Source organism: Heloderma suspectum, chromosome 10 (genome assembly GCF_057233095.1).
Source record: "Heloderma suspectum isolate Gila_16-S chromosome 10, 16-S_ref, whole genome shotgun sequence".
NCBI classification, from domain to species: Eukaryota; Metazoa; Chordata; class Lepidosauria; order Squamata; family Helodermatidae; genus Heloderma; species Heloderma suspectum.
This window is the reverse complement of record NC_139467.1, coordinates 7,555,688-7,571,796: the sequence shown is the minus strand read 5'-3', so window position 1 is coordinate 7,571,796 and position 16,109 is coordinate 7,555,688. Positions and strand designations below refer to the sequence as shown.

General features: G+C 46.6%; 1 protein-coding gene across 1 annotated transcript in view; it reads left to right on the top strand.

Moving 5' to 3' along the window:
* Window positions 1-16,109, top strand: part of SLC8A2 (solute carrier family 8 member A2) — a 147,449-nt gene that overhangs the window by 109,175 nt on the left and 22,165 nt on the right. The window contains exon 3 of the mRNA XM_084814898.1: window positions 8,377-8,480. Within this exon, the coding sequence (XP_084671024.1) occupies window positions 8,377-8,480 (104 nt within the window). The remainder of the gene's footprint in view (window positions 1-8,376; window positions 8,481-16,109) is intronic.

The window sequence follows — 16,109 nt, the reverse complement described above, 5'->3', positions numbered from 1 at the left end:
TCTCTGCTGGGCCACCAACGTACAGCTGGTGGGGTATGTCCAGCTTGGTGTGTCACAAGTAGCACAGGCCTTATCAGCTGATTATATAAATATAAATTGATATGAAAAATACATTAAAAGTAGTTGATTTTAAATCCACTTGTATGGAAATGCCCCCTGGCCTGTAGCGCTCTACCCTATTTGTGCTAGATTAGTTGTGGCTAGTTGGGAGTGTAGGAATTGCACTCGACACATGCCCAAAGACACTCTTTGCTCTGTTTTGGGGGATATTCAGAGGCCCCCTGTGACAAAGTTTAAGAACTTCTGTTTTCAACAAGTATTCTATTCCCATGATATTTTAAAACTTTTATAGAAATTGAAATGAAGAAGACGAGCACTAATTTATTATATTTATTATTTATTTATTACATGTCTATACCACCCAATAGCCGAAGCTCTCTGGGTGGTTCACAAAAATTAAAACCACAAAACCACAAAATACAGCATAAGATACAATATAAAAGCTTTAAACTACAATATAAAGGTACAACCAGAATAAAACCTACCAGCAAAGCAGAGATTTAAAATACAATAGCAGATTTAAAACAGCAGAGCTAAAAGATGAAAATGCTGAAAAGCCTGGGACAAGAAACAGGTCTTCACCTGGTGCTGGAAAGAGCACAATGTAGGCACCAGGCGAACCTCTCTAGGAAGCTCTTTCCACAGCTGGGGTGCCACAACAGAAAAGGCCCCTTTCCTGGTAGCCACTCTCTTCTTCTTAATCAACTGTTTACACTGGGGGGTAGAAATTCAGAGCTAGGGGCCAAATCCAGCCTGGCCCCTCCCATTCCCCCTGGCACCACACCCTGCCCCATGTGGTAGTTTCCTTTCTTTTTTGCAGTTTTTCCACCCATTCTAAAGGTTGAAATGCCTCTCCTAAGACTTATAGTTGCTGGCAGGAAAAGGTTTAAGATAAAATATGTTGGCATTTTTGGTTCTTCTGCCTCTTTTGCTTCTAGTCCCAGTGGAGGGTGGTGGCTCTGATTTCGGTGGGGCTGTAAATCCATTTTGGGTTTTGCTCAGACCAAACCAGAATTCTAAAGGAGCTATCCAAGGTGATGAACCTATTTTGGGGATAGGGTTCAGCACCTTACATAGCTCCTTTAGAGTTCTGGCTGGTTCTGACTGAAACACAGAATGGATTTACAGCCTCATTGAAATCGGAGCCACCAGCCTCCACTGTCTCTCTCCCCCGACCCCGAATGCAGCCCCGAGAGCTTCTCCAAAATGGAATTTGGCCCTCAGATCAAAAGCGGTTCTGCACTCCTGGTTTACATGGGGTGTGTGTGTTTGTGTGTGTGTGTGTGTGCATGTTAGACTTTAATATCCCCTTCAGAAATACACTGGGGAGTGGGGATGAGATGAAGTAAGCAGTCATGGAATGAAATGAATAATTATGACAAACTTTGTAGATGTGGCTAAAAAAAATGAGCCAGAAAAAGATATATTTTAGCAGAGGTCAAGAGGCTAAATGCCCACAGGGACATGCCCAGAAGTAAAAGAAGCTGGGAAACAGCTAGGAAGACAGATAAATGACCACAGTGCTATAATTTTTATAGCACCCTTCAAGTGTTTCATATACATTGGATCAGATCCAGACTTAGCCCTACATAGAGTAGACCTATTGAAGTCAGTGGGACTTAAGGTAGTCATGACTAACTTAAGTCCCATTGGTTCCAATAGTTCTACTCCAAGTAGGGCCAAGTTTGGAGCAGGCCCAGCGTCACAGCAATCCTTGCATGGCTGTCAGGCAACACCTGCAAACGTGGTGGAGCTGTGAGGCTTGTGGCTGCATTTTTACCAGGAAATCTCCAGGATTACTCAAGCGATTAATCCAGAGCCTCCACTTGCACACCTGCCTATTTGGGGGCAGCTCCTAGGGGCTTCATTGTGCATCTCTTGGTTGCTGTACATATGGAGATGGCACAGTGCTGGAGCATCCCTCATCTGTGTCTGCTACCAGAGTAGGACACACTCATATGTGCCACCAGACTTTCCATACAGAATTGACCCATCAAGCTTGGCTCTCTAGAGCAGGCTTTTCCCCAGCCTGGTGCCCTCCTGGTGTGTTTGACTGCAACTCCCATCATTCCCAGCCGACATGATCTATACTGACTGGGGATGATGGGTGTTGCAGTCCAACACGTCATGAAGGCACCGGGTTGGGGAAAAGGCTGCTCTAGAGGGTCAAATCTGATATCTTTTATGCTGTTTGCTCTCCCTTTATATCATGACAAATTCCTGGAAAAGAAGGCTATCCATGGCTACTTGTCTTGAAGGCTATGTGCTGCCTCCAGTATCAGAGGCAATGAGCCTCTGTACACCACTTGCCAGGGGACATGGGTGGGAGGGTGCTGCTGTGCTCATGCCCAGCTTGTGGGTTCCTGGTCAACAGCTGGTTGGCCACTGTGTGAACAGAATGCTGGACTAGATGGACCCTTGGTCTGATCCAGCAGGGCTGTTCTGATGTTCTGATGTTCTTATGTCATCTCTATACAACCTGATGTGCGGGACTACGGCCCCAACCTGACAAATCAAGTAAAACAATAATGTGACGATGGTGTCACTTGTAAATAAAATTCACATTATTTGGCCAACAGGCAGGGCTCTATTTTTCCTCAGATACGCAGACGATACCACCGTAATGGCAGAAAGTGAAGAGGATCTAAAGAGCCTCTTGTTGAGGGTGAAAGAGGAGAGTGCAAAAGCTGGTTTGAAACTCAACATTAAAAAAACTAAGATCGTGGCATCTGGCCCCATCACTTCCTGGCATATAGAAGGGGAAGAAATGGAAGCAGTGACAGATTTTATTTTCTTGGGCTCCAAGATCACTGCAGACGGTGACTGTAGCCATGAAATTAAAAGACGCTTGCTCCTTGGGAGGAAAGCTATGGCAAACCTAGACAGCATAGTAAGAAACAGAGACATCACCTTGCCAACAAAGGTCCGTCTAATCAAAGCTATGGTTTTCCCAGTAGTAATGTATGGCTCTGAGAGCTGGACTATATGGAAGGCTGAGTGCCGAAGAATCGATGCTTTCGAACTGTGGTGCTGGAGAAGACTCTTACGAGTCCCCTGGACTGCAAGAAGGTCAAATCAGTCCATCCTAAAGGAAATCAACCCTGAGTGCTCATTGGAAGGACAGATACTGAAGCTGAAGCCCAAATATTTTGGCCACCTAATGCGAAGAGAAAAGTCACTGGAAAAGACCCTGATGCTGGGAAAGACTGAAGGCAAAAGGAGAAGGGGATGGTAGAGGATGAGATGGCTAGATAGCATCACCGATGCAATGAATATGGACTTGAGCATGCTCCGGGAGTGAGTGAAGGACAGGAAGGCCTGGCGTGCTATGGTCCATGGGGTCACGAAGAGTCGGACACTACTTAATGACTGAACAACAACAATGTTGAGATATGGTAATTGTGATATTACTAGACCATGGAAGAAGAGCAATTCATGGCTGAAATGCATTTGTTGCAGCTGAGCATATTTCATGTTGACTTGCTTGAGAGATGCCTTAAGCTGCTTGCTTTTCATTTTTGTGTCTATAACAAAGGGGGGGGTTTGAAACTCCAGCCTGCCTGGGTCCCAATCCAGCCCTCTCAGTTTCCACAGCTGGCCACGCTTCTTCCCACAGACCGTGCCAATCATTTGGTGGTTTTCTGGCCTTTGACAGTCATTTCCTCATTCTAAAAAGGTTGAAAAGCCTCTCCTAAGGCTCGCTTGCTGGCAGCAAGAGCTTTCAGCTAGACCATGCTGGTATTTTGTGTATTTTTGTCCCTCCCCTTTTTGCCTTTGGCCCCCTCCTTTTGCCACACCCAACACTGGACTGCAGCTTCCAAGAGCTTCTCCAAAACTACTCAGCTCAGTGGACACTGGTGGCTCCATTGTCAGTGGGGCAGTGGATTCGCTCCAGGTTTCAGTCAGAACCAGTCAGAATTCTAAAGGAGCTATCCAAGGAGCTGATGTCAGTGGTGTGGTGAATCCACTCTGGGTTTCTGTCAGAACTAGTCAGAACTCTAAAGGAACTATCCAAGGAACGGAAGCACCTTGGATAGCTCCTTTAGAGTTCTGACTGGTTCTGACAGAAACCCGGAGTGGATTCACCACCCCGCTGACATCGGAGCTGCTGGCCTGCAGTGATTAAGGTTCGACATCCCTACTAGAACATTTGTTATATGTATTTGTGAAACCCTTGGATGGGGGGGGGGTACGAAAAATCCCCTCTTGGCCATGTGGCTCACCCAATGACCTAGAGCCAATCACTGTCTTTCAGCCCTGACTTCCCTCACAGGGTCCTTGTGAGAATGTAAGGAAGGGACTCCTATAGGCCACCCAAGCTCCTTGGAAGGAGGACAGAATACCAATGCAGTTAATAATGGTGGTGTTCATAATGTGTCTGCAAACACATGAATTGTGCAGGTACATCCACGATGGAGCCCGGATTGGTTGCGCCTTCCTGTTGCATGGCAACAACAGACTGAACTGAAATGGGGATGGGCGGTGGCGGCGGGGGGGGGGGCGGTGGCGGGGTGATATCTGGAGAATAAGACATGCTTTCCAAAAGTTCTCAACTTGACATCTTGTTTCAGCACCACAGACAGCGGCAATGCCCGCCTGCATCCCATGCGCGGATCTGGTTTTTCTACGATTTCTTGGGCTAGAAACCAAAATCAATCTCTTTCGCTAGAATGCCAAATGTGGCGGGATATCCTGCATCCACCCTCTCGAAGAATCATGAGAGCGGGGCACCACATTGCTGACGCACAGCTTCCTTGCACCACGGTGTGGATTGCAAGGGTTGCTGGTGCACTGCCGATGTCTGAGCCATCACTACCCCTCCACTGCCAGTTACGATCAGCAGGAATCTTTCCAGATCAAAGCACCATCTTCTCTCGACAGAGCAGGGGGTCAAAGGTTTTTGCTTTTGTTCAGTTTTTACCAACCTTGGAAGCCAGCCAGATCTTTCTAGGAGACCGTTCAGAAGGAGGTAGACATAGATCATAGAATCATAGGGTTGGAAGGGGCCTACAAGACCATCGAGTCCAACCCTCTGCTCAGTACAGGAAGCCTGATTCCCAGGCGGTCTCCCATCCAGGTACTAACCAGGGCTGCCCCTGCTTAGCTTCCAAGATCAAACAAGATCAGTCTCATCCAGCCCTTTGGGGGACCTTTAGCAATGGGAGTGTGCCAGTGTGAGGAGAGATCCTGTTCTTATTTATTTATTTATTTATTTATAGTTTTTTTATCCTACACTTCAGCCAGAAAAGTTTCCCTTAGTGGATTACAGTCAATCAGCAAAAGAAGCTTACAAAATACATGTCACACAAGGAAAAAGGGCTGGGGAGAGAAGAAGAAAAATAGTAAGGTGACTGTCTGTGAGACTGGTGGAATGGCTCTGCTTCCCCTCTCATCTCCTGGGGGAGGGGGAGGGAGTACAACTGGAGCAGGCCCTGATGTTCCCTTTGCTTGTTCCTGTCTCCCTCACTCCTTCTTTCCCATAGGGCAGTTGATGTCAGTTAGCCCTGTGAGGGTGGAGGAATCCAGCTGGAGCAGGCTCTGATATTCCTGCTGATACGCTCTGGTATCTTCCTTTCCCCCTTGCCCTTCTTCCAAGCAGTCATTAGGGCCCAGACTTCAAATGGCCCTGGAAATCACTGACTTCTCTATGTGGCTTGTTTTTAAAGGTTGATTTCTATTAGCTGGGCTGTAGGAGAGGTAGAATAAAACTGCCTTTCTAATTTACTTACTTACTTGGATTTCAGGGCTATGCACATTCAAAGTGCCATACAAACAACAGCGCCATCAGATACAAGCCATAAACAGTCACAGTAACAAGCATACAGGAAACTTTGCAAAGCTGCATCGACCACGCAAGCCTATTACAAATCCAACTGAAGGCAGCTTTAAACAGAAAAGCCTTCTTTACCACTCTCCTAAATGCCTGCACAGAAGGAGCTAGGTGCATATCGACAAGAAAGGAGTTCCACAGTGTTGGGGCTGCTTTCAAGAAGGCCCTGTCTCTGGTGCCTGCCAACCTAACAGATCTTAATGGCAAGCAGTTGAAAAGGACCCCTGATGTAGATCTTAGTGTACAGACAGGATTATAAGGGTGAAGACAGTTCTTCAAATCGCCTTTTGTCACAATTTAGATTATGATGGTGTGACGACGATGACGATGACGACGATGGTATCTTAGCATTTATATAATGCTTTCTGAGCATGTGAAGCATTTCCCAGTGATCTTTAGAATGACCCTGTAAGGCCTAAAGCTGAGAGATTGTAGTTTGTTTAAAGCCACTTGGTGAGTTCATAACATGGCTTAGATTTGAATGGGGGGGTTCACACCTGCATTTCTTAGCTACCTTTGAAATGTTTTGTGGAACAGAAATGTTTTCTGTTCCACAAAACACTCATGGATTTCTGTTTGAGTGCACATCACCTCAGTCAATCCGGAGCTGATTGTGAACTCCAGCCTTTCTAGTGTCCAGGTCCAAAATTCCTTTCCTGTCTCCTCCTCCCATCTTGGTTGGCCGACTTCAGCAGCTTCTGAGTTCCGATGTCGTCATGCTTCCCATCTGCCAGGCTCTGATACGAGGAGTGGAGGAGCAGCAGGGACCCACCCCTGCCTCTCCAGATCCCTGGTGATGTGAGCTTCCCCTAATCTGGCTTTGGGCAGAATCTCCACCTGCCAGAGAGAGTCTGCTTTTTGGAACAAGTTGAGAGGTGGGAGATGTGCAAGCCGGAGACGGAGGTACGATGGGTTTAGGCTTCATGAAAGATGCCACAGAGAATTTCTTCTCATGAGTTTGAAAGCTAATGGGTTTTGCAAAATCTGAGATGCCAACATCTTTTGGGGGGACAGTAAACTTTAATCAGCACAGAGTAAGTCCACATGACAGACCCACCAGGGTCGCACAGGCATTTCCATAACAAACATGTGAAGGGGGTGGAGGACATCACTGCATCTCTAAACAGCTGTGTACACACAAGTGGGGTGTGGGAGAGGAGTCCCGGCCCAATCAGAATTCCCAGGGACTGTGTACCCTGTGTTTAAAGATGCGGGTCTGTCTGAAGTGAAATGTATGAATCAGCTAGTGAATCAGCTAAAGCTTTAATGGATTGATGGATGGAGGCAGATTTTAATCAGAGGGGCTGCAACTGATGGGTCAACTGTGAGAATGGGGACAAAAAGCTGCCTTATAGCAGGCTAGACTATTTGTTGATCTGGCACTGTCTCCATTCTGACTGGCAGTGGCTCTCCAGGGTCTCAAGCAGAGGGTCTTTTCCATTACCGGCTGTCTGACCCTTTTAACTGGAAATGCCAGGAGTTGAACCTGTGACCTTCTGCATGGACAACAAGCATTCTACTGCTGAACCATCGCTCTTTCCTTGGCATCTGCTTTTCGAGCCATCTTCTGATGTGAAGGGCAACATGCAGCCCCATAAGATTATCTGGGCCCAGTTAGTACACTTTGTTTGTTTGTTTGTTTATCAATCAATTAATTAAATGGATATTCCACCTTTCCCTCAACAATGGTGCTCGAGGAAGCTAGCTGTAATAAAATTGAGATTAAAACAAAAACGTAAATTAAAACTGAATGTAAAAACAAATATATTTAAACCACAATTTAAAAACACAACAAGACAACCTCCTTCAACAATAGAACTCCTTCAGACATGCCAAAGGCCTGCCTAAATAAAAAGGTTTTTGTCTGCCAGCAGTTGAGCTAAGTAGCTAAGCTAGCCTCTCTTGGTAGAGACTTTTAGAATTTGGGAGCAGCCACCAAGAAGGCCCTCTCCTGCATTCCCTCCAAACATGTCTCGCATGGTAGCTTTTAACTATGCACTGTGTGAAGAAGCCCTTCCTTTTATCTATCCTGAATCTCCCACCATTCAGCTTCATGGGTTGACGCCATTTCCCTCTCTTCTTTCTCCACACCATGTATCATTTTGTACACGCGTGCCCTTTTTCGAATCTGAAGCGCTCCAAACGTCATAACATTTCCTCATGGGGGAGTTGCTCCGGCCCCCTGATCAGAGGCACTCTGCCTCTCCCCACACCACTTACTGGGAAACCCAAGGGGGAGAGTGCTGATGTGCTGATGTCCTGCTGGTGGGCTTTGGGTCGGCCGCTGTGGGAAACAGGATATTGGACTAGATAGGCCTTTGGTCTGATCCAGTAGAGGCTCTTCTTATCTCCTTATGTCTGTTGAGAATATTTGGATGTGTATTACACTCTCAGCATCCTTTAATATCTTTCCAACTGAGACTTAATGATTTCTTCCCCCACCCCTTCTTTCTCCCTGCCTCTCTTTTTTGTTTTTACCTGAGCAGGAAATCCCTTCATGTGAAAATCGTGGATGTGGAAGAATATGAGAAAAAGGACAGCTTCTTTATCGAGCTGGGACAGCCACGCTGGTTGAAACGTGGCATCTCAGGTAAGTGGGGTGGGAAGACAGCACCTTCCAGTTTTAGAAGAAAACTGTCCTGCACCCACCCAAAGGTGACAACATGAGACACCATAGCCTTCGAACAGTTTTCTGGAGAGCTCTGGGGTTGCCCAGAGGCAGAACAGGAGAGGTGTCCAGTAATGGCGGAGAAGCATCTCTGGAAGAAAACGTACTCACCACAGCCATTACGGATCTTCCACGATAACACACAGCTGTGAGAGAGTCATGTGTGCATGTGTGAGGGCACACTTAAATCATGCAAGTGTGACCAGGCAGGCCCCGCCGGTGCCCTGCATGAACTGAGGCTAGAACATTGCCCAGAATCCTTTGCAGCACACAGTGGTTCCATGGCCAACAAGTCAATGGTTTGGAACTGGGCTTTGTCATACTTGGAGTAGACCTGTTGAAATCAATGGGACCTAAGTTAGTCCTGACTAGCATACGTCCCACTGATTTCAAGGGTCTACTCTAAGTATGACAAAGTCTGGATCTGAGCAGAGGTGGAAAGCTTTGCAAGTGACGCAGTTCGACTTAAGGTGGCCACATGCAAAGGAGGTCATTGGGGACCCTGTACCTTTAATCGTTGGGAAGGAGAAGGATTAGTGGCAGGGGTAGCTTGTCTCACAAGGAGGTGAGAAGCAGCCCCTGCTAAAATTCCCACTCTTAAAGCTGCAGGAGCCTCCGTATCTTGCTCTGCCTCTGCTCAGCCTGATATCTGGTGATTCATTGTCATGGTGGCCCCTTTGTATCTCAGTCCCACGTGTGGTTTGGTTTGAGCAGGCAGACAGTGCTATTTTAAATAGTGGGGGGAGCATCCAAACATTTGCCCTCCCACCTGCAGCCCAGCAAAAAGCCCAGACATCCGGTGGGGCTTCTGCTTATGGCAGGGATGGGGGACCTCTTTCAGCCTGAGGGCCAAATTCAATTTCAGAGAAGCTCTCGGAGGCTGCATGCCAGTGGTGGGTGGGACCAAGGCAAAAGTGGGTGGAGCCCATCATAGCAGCATATTTTAGCTTAAAGCTCTTCCTTCCAGGAACTAAGCCTTAGGAGAGGCATTTCAGCCTTTTACAATGGGGGAAAAACCAGCACAACAGCCAGGAAACCACCAAGCAATTGGAGGTTGGGGGGAAGGAGTGCGGCCAGGGAAGGGGGCAGGGCCATCTGGCAAACCCTGGAGGGCCAGATTTGGCCCACGGCCCCGAGATTCCCCACCCCTGGCTTATGGGGTTTAGCTCTCAGGTGCTTCCTCCAAGAGGGGACCATTGATGGTGGTGGGATTTTGGAGGCACCCTCAGATGAGGCTCCCTCATGGGCCCCCTTATCCTAGAAGAATCCAGGGAATTCCTGTTGCTTCTGCTCTCCTCAGCCACTCTATGCAAACTGAAAGCAGCAGTGCTGCTGGAGCAGCTGATCCTCTGACAGCCATGGTTCCCCAGTAAATGGCCCACCTCCCCACACCCTGGTGCTGTCCCTGAGGGACAGTTGTTACTAGTTGCTTAGAACAGGGGTGGGCAGAAGATGGATCTGGATCTACTGATGTTGCTCTGGGTAATTTGCAGATCAGCCAGGGATTTCTGACTCCTAATGGTTTGGCAATAGCAGCAATAAAATGACTCTTCTCCCCTGACCCTGGCCCTAAATTATACTGCTGAAATGAAGAAAGCTCGGGGTAAGCAGGACTGGATGTTTATCTGTGAGCTTTGCTCAGTTCTGGCACTCAAAACAAATCCCTCCCTCAGAATTCTTGAATTCCAAGTGGACGTCGCTTGCATCAGGCTCCGGTTGGTGGATCTCGGGGGTTCCTAGCAAAAAAACCAAAAGAGATCCCATAAGCCTGAAGTCTTCCCATCCCTGGCTTAAGAGACAAGGGGTTTTTGAGTAAGACGTCCTGGCTGTATTGCTTTTCATGGGGGGTCCCCAGTTGTTCTGCTCCCTGCTGTCTCTTTCCTTAGATCATGAATCTTTCTGTCTCTTTACTGACGAACTGCATAATTTCTCTCTCTCCCTTTCTTTGTTTCCTTGGTTGCAGCCCTTTTGCTGAATCAAGGTAAGCATTTTCCTTCCTCATTCTTCAACCAGTTCTGCCTCCACAAATCCACTCCCCCACCCCACCATCCATTCTTGCTGCCCACTCTGAATGTTTCGTAGGCACAAACCGGTCACATCAAATGCCATGAGATGTCATGGCCACAGGTACCGCAGCTGGTGACGTTCTTCTCACCACTTAGGTTGGCTTTTCACTACCTTTTCTTGCCTTTTGGCATCAAGTGCTAAGCATTTATTATGCTTATTGTATAGATAGAGCAACTGAGGCCAAAAGTAATTGACAGAGCCATCCTATACATGTTTACTCAGGAGTAAGCCCCATTAAGTTCAGTGGGACCTACTCCCAGGTAAGTGAGTACAGGATTGCAGCCCAGATCAGGAAACCAGTTCTGTAGGGTTGGAAATGTTTTTTTTAAATGCAAGCTTTGCTTTTACCGATGTTTCTTTGTTCCATTTGCAAAAAAACAAAAACAAAATACTCCAGCAATTTCACTGGACATTTCAAACAGTGTGGGTTTTTGCTTAGTTTAGAGTGCAGGAAGGTGGGGAAGAAGAGCCCCTCCCCCAAGTATTACCAGCATTTCAGAGAACACAAAGGGACAGACAGATTTTAGCATGTACCTGTATTTCACACACTAGAAACATAAGTAGAGCATATACAATACCTATACATGCCGCTGGTGATTATCAGTTGGGTACAGCTCCTTCTGCATGTTGAGAACATATAAACACACACACTGGTCTTGTTCATCAACACAATAACCCACACTCAGTGGCTGAGTGGAGGTTGTTGTTCAACCGTGGGTTGTTTCGTTTGTTGAACTGTGGGTTAGCATGTGGTCTGAACCCAGGACATTTTCTGCGGGGTGGCTTGTTAACCCTGTAGTGTGGCTTGTTAACCACCCTGAACAACCCAACAACAAACCATGGGTTCTCAAGGTGGCTTGTTTTGCCCAAAGCAAAATTCATTGAGAATTTGAATGGAGGCTGTCCCTCAAGCAGAACATTCAAGGAATTTAATGGGAATGGGAAATAGAAAGAAATTTGAAAAGGTTAGCAAAATTATGTGTGTGTATGTGTGCTCCACACTCCCCTAAGATTGCCACTGGGTTTTGAACCAAATTTGGAGATTCTCTGTGGACAAAACATCTATGGAATTTCAAGAAAAGTGAAACCAATTCTGCTAAGATAAGACTGGCAACATTTCTCACATTTCACAACCCCAAAGGTTGCCACTGGGTTTTGCTCACTGCAAAATTCAATGGAAATTTTTCAATTTCTCTTCAGGAAAAACATCAGTGGAAGACTTTTAGGGTGCAATCCAGTGGAAGTTGGTGGCTCCGATGTCCATGGGGTGGTGAATCTGCTCCAGGTTTCAGTCAGAACCATTCAGAACTCTAAAGGAGCTATCCAAGGAATGCTGGGAGTTACAGGACCTTTTTCTGTCTAAACATGCATAGGACTGTGCCCTTAGTAAGACTAATGATATTTCTGAAGTGAGTGTGTCTGTGTGATTTCTTGCTCTAGTGGTGGAAAGAGTCTCTAATGCAGATGATACCTTGCTACAAGAGCCCTGCTCTGCAGTAATGGAGCAAGCTCTGCTCCACCCCCCACCCCTCCCCCTCCCCACACACACCCCACACCCCAGCCAGGCAGAAAAGGAAGGAAGAATGGGAGCTTAACACTATGGACTGTGCAAGCAGATGACCTACAGCCTTCTATTAAACATCTGTGGCAGGGAGAACGCTAGCCATGCGGGGGTGTGGGAATGCCATGGGAGAGAGTGCGTGGGAGAAAATGTGTGTGTATGTACATGCACATTAGCTTCATTCTAGGGAGGGAGGGAGGGAGTGTGTGGGAGAAAACCTATGTGCTTCAGAAGAGACTGAAATGAAAATGTGTAGCTTGGTGACAGAAACTAATCTCCCCTGCCGAAAGGGCTCGGTGGGCTTGTGAGGGTGCCTGACAGCTCAGACCTGGCTCTGGGAGTAAGAGCAGCTGAATAAGCCCCATTGAGCCCAATAGACCTTATTTATGAGTAAACATGTTTAGGGTTGTGCTGTGCATATTGCCGGAAAGTGCGTGCACATTTGTGAAGGTTGCAGGAGCACGACTGTAAATACGACAGCAGAGCAAGTCTGCAAGCCCAGTGTTCTCATAACGCCCAATAGTTACTCTGCCGGCATTACATTTATTTACTTATTTATTTTTAACATTTATATACCACCTTAGCTGCTAAAAAGCCATCAAGGTGGTGCACAACAATTAAAAACAATAAAACCTTAAAACAATAATGGAGCAAAAACAATAAAACTACACCCTGGAAAGGCTAAATTCAAAAGACATGTCCTTACACTCTTTCTAAAGGCCAAGAGAGTGGGGCCTAATTGTCGCTCTGGAGGGAGCACATTCCATAGATTTGGGGAAAAACCTGGGAGAAAGCCCTTTCACCTGTGCCCAATAAAAGGGCCTCTTTGGGGAATGCTGTTCTCAGGAGGGCCTCTCCTGCCGATCTTAATAGCCAGGCAGGTTCATAATAAGGCAGATGGCCCCTTAATAGCCAGGTCCTAAGCCATTTAGGGTTTTGGTTTAGCATGAATAGGACTGGGCTCTGCAATGTAAGATAAGCTTTGCAAGAACTTGTTTGTCCAGCTGAAAAGTTCAGAATTTATATGCATAGATCTGATTAAACATTGATATATCCCATGTGACTTTAGCTTCAGCCTTGCTCCAGACCTGCAGAAGAAGATGATTGGTGCTGAAAGTTGAAGGGAAAGTATGGGTCATGGAAGCTAGGTTGTAAGCAATCATAATATCAGGGGTCCCCAACACAGCACCTTTGGGTGCCATGGCACTCATGTGCACCTCCAAAGGTGCCCAGAAAGCTCTCCACTCCCTGCCCCTTCATTTTTTAAAAAAAAAATAATAATCTTGGAAAATGTTAGGGTAGTCTTCTTTCTCTCCCTTTCCAGCCAGGCCCCCATGGCAGCCATTGTGTGACTAGCCACGTCCTGCATGGGAGCATGTTATGGTGATGCCCACAGCAGTTTTTCAAATTCCCAAATGTGCCCACAGGTCCAAAAAGGTTGGGGGCCCCTGATAATATAGTTGAACAAAATGTTGATAATTCTGCTGCATTCTTCCTTCTCAGCTGAACCCCTTTCCACCAGCAGTGCACAGCCCCATCTGGCCTTAGGCGTTGTATGCTAACGGCTTTTACATTTCTGAGCAGTTGGAATGCTTGTAAACATACCATAACACCGCAGCAGCTGAGCCAATGGTGTGGTGGGATAGAGTTTATTTCAATGTACTGAAGCCAAAGCTCTTATACCTGATAGCTATGGAGGTTTCAAACACTGGAGGTTTCAAACCCTGTTCCCTTCAGGGTTTGCTGAAAGTTTTTTTTTTTGGGGGGGGGTGAGTTCATGTCAAATTTTTGAACCTTGACAAAACCACTATTTTTCTTCAACTCTACATATCCTGTGCTTTAATGTGATACAGTATTGGATTGCCTTCAACAACAGCAAATGCCGTATTATTTGTTTGTTACATTTATATCCTGCTTTTTCTCCAAGGAGCCCAAGGCAGCATACATCCTCTTCCTCCTCCACTCCACTTTATCTTCACAACATCCCTGTGAGGTAGGCTAGGCTGAGTGTCAGTGACTAGGCCAAAGTCACCTGGAGAGTTTCATGGCCAAGTGGGGATTAGAACCCAGGTCTCCTGAGACCCAGTTGAACACTCTAACCACTACACCACACTGGCTCTCTACAAGATTAGCCAAAGCTGGCTTTGAGGGGTGTTTTTTTATTTTTATAAAAAGGATATAGTTTAGGACAATTATGGATGTAGAGATGTGAGGAAGTGTGTGCATGTGTGTGAAGGAGGGAGGGGGGAGGCATGTCTACATTACAAATGTAAACCAGTTTCAAACCTGTTCCAATGCCATGGCTCCTAAACAAGGAACCAAATTGGTAACTATCATTCTCTAAAGTAATAAAGCACTTTTCACCCTCCACCCCATAAGTCTATTTGTCTGAGGGTTGTTTGAGAGAAGCCACGAGAATTAAAACTGGTTGGAAAATGGAGGCACAACTCATTTGAATGTGTAGTTTAGATGTGCTGGGGGCGGGGGCGGCACAGAGAGAGAGAGAGCAAGAGAGGTGCAGGAGAAAATGGCTCCATAAGGAGAAATGTAGGGAAATGTTTCAGCATCTTTGAAATGTGTAGGAAAAGTGGTTGTAGGGGAACAATGTGTCTCAGTGTGAATACAATTGAGGCAGTCTGTATTTGTAATGTGTCAGAAAGGACACAGGAGAGCTGGTGTGGGGTGGGCGGGAAAGAGTTTTGCAACATGAGTGAAGATATGAGTGTGTGTGTGTATGTCACAGAGAGAGTTTTGTGACCTGAGTGAAGATCTCTGTGTGTGTGTGTGTGTGTGAGAGAGAGAGAGAGAGTGAGAGAGAGAGAGAGAGAGAGAGAGAGAGAGAGAGAGAGAGTTTTGTGGCATGAGTGAAGATATGAGTGTGCATGTTTATGTTTGCACATGATATGGTGGTGAAGCATGTGAGTGAGAAATTGTTGAGAACCAAGAAGTGTGTGTGTGTGTGTGTATAAATCCATGAGATCCATAACCACAAGGCATTTATCTCAGCATACACAGAGTTTCAGCATATACCAGTGGGAGACTTGGGAAGCGAGGTGTGCATCTCCCTGTGTAGGGCCAGGACGCAGGGTCAAATGCTCCATTTGCCTGCCAGGTGAGCCTGTCCTTTTGTCTCAGGCCTTGCAAACCCACATATTGATGCCTCCCTGATGCATCTGTTTATACCAGCCTGTAATCTTGGGCCATTAATTGTTCCAGTGGCTTGGAGCAAACTGGAGTGGAATAAACTTTCCCAGCCCCATTCCTTCTGCATCAGAGAACCAAAGCGCAGCCGCCCGCCCTCAGGTTTTTGAAGCGGCACCAGAGTGGCATCAGGAAGGAGATGCTGGCAGGCGACAACACCCTGGTGGGAGATGTCACCCGTGTGTGGAGGCTGAGATGGGCCAAAGCAAGAAGAGAGCAGATTCTAATTAGAGCTGGAACAGAATGGTGTTTGTTTCCTTGCAAAGTGCACTGGCGTCATCCCCATGCCGTTAGCTGCCAAGATGTGCTCTTGGGAGTCAAAGGATGGTTATTTATTTTATTTTTATTTATTTAAAACTTTTGTATCCTGCCCCATGTCATTAAGATCTCAGGGCGGCATGGTTATGGCTTGCATGGAACCATTTTTGTTCTTTGCAGCCACACAGATGTATCAACAAGCACATCTGTGTATAACTGACACTGAGCTTAGAGCAAGGCTGTGTGTTCATTCCAGATATCTATCCACCTTGCATGAGCAGGGAATTTGATATCTGGAATCGAATTTGACACTCTGAGAGCCTGAGCTTTGGGGGTCTTTTTTTTAAAAGGAAAAGTTAGTTCCTAGTCCTTGTGACAGCTTGAAAATGGGGGGGGGGCGGCAATGCTTGATGAACTTCAAGAAGCCAGAGGATGGTGGGTCAGGATTTGAAGGGGTCCTTGTC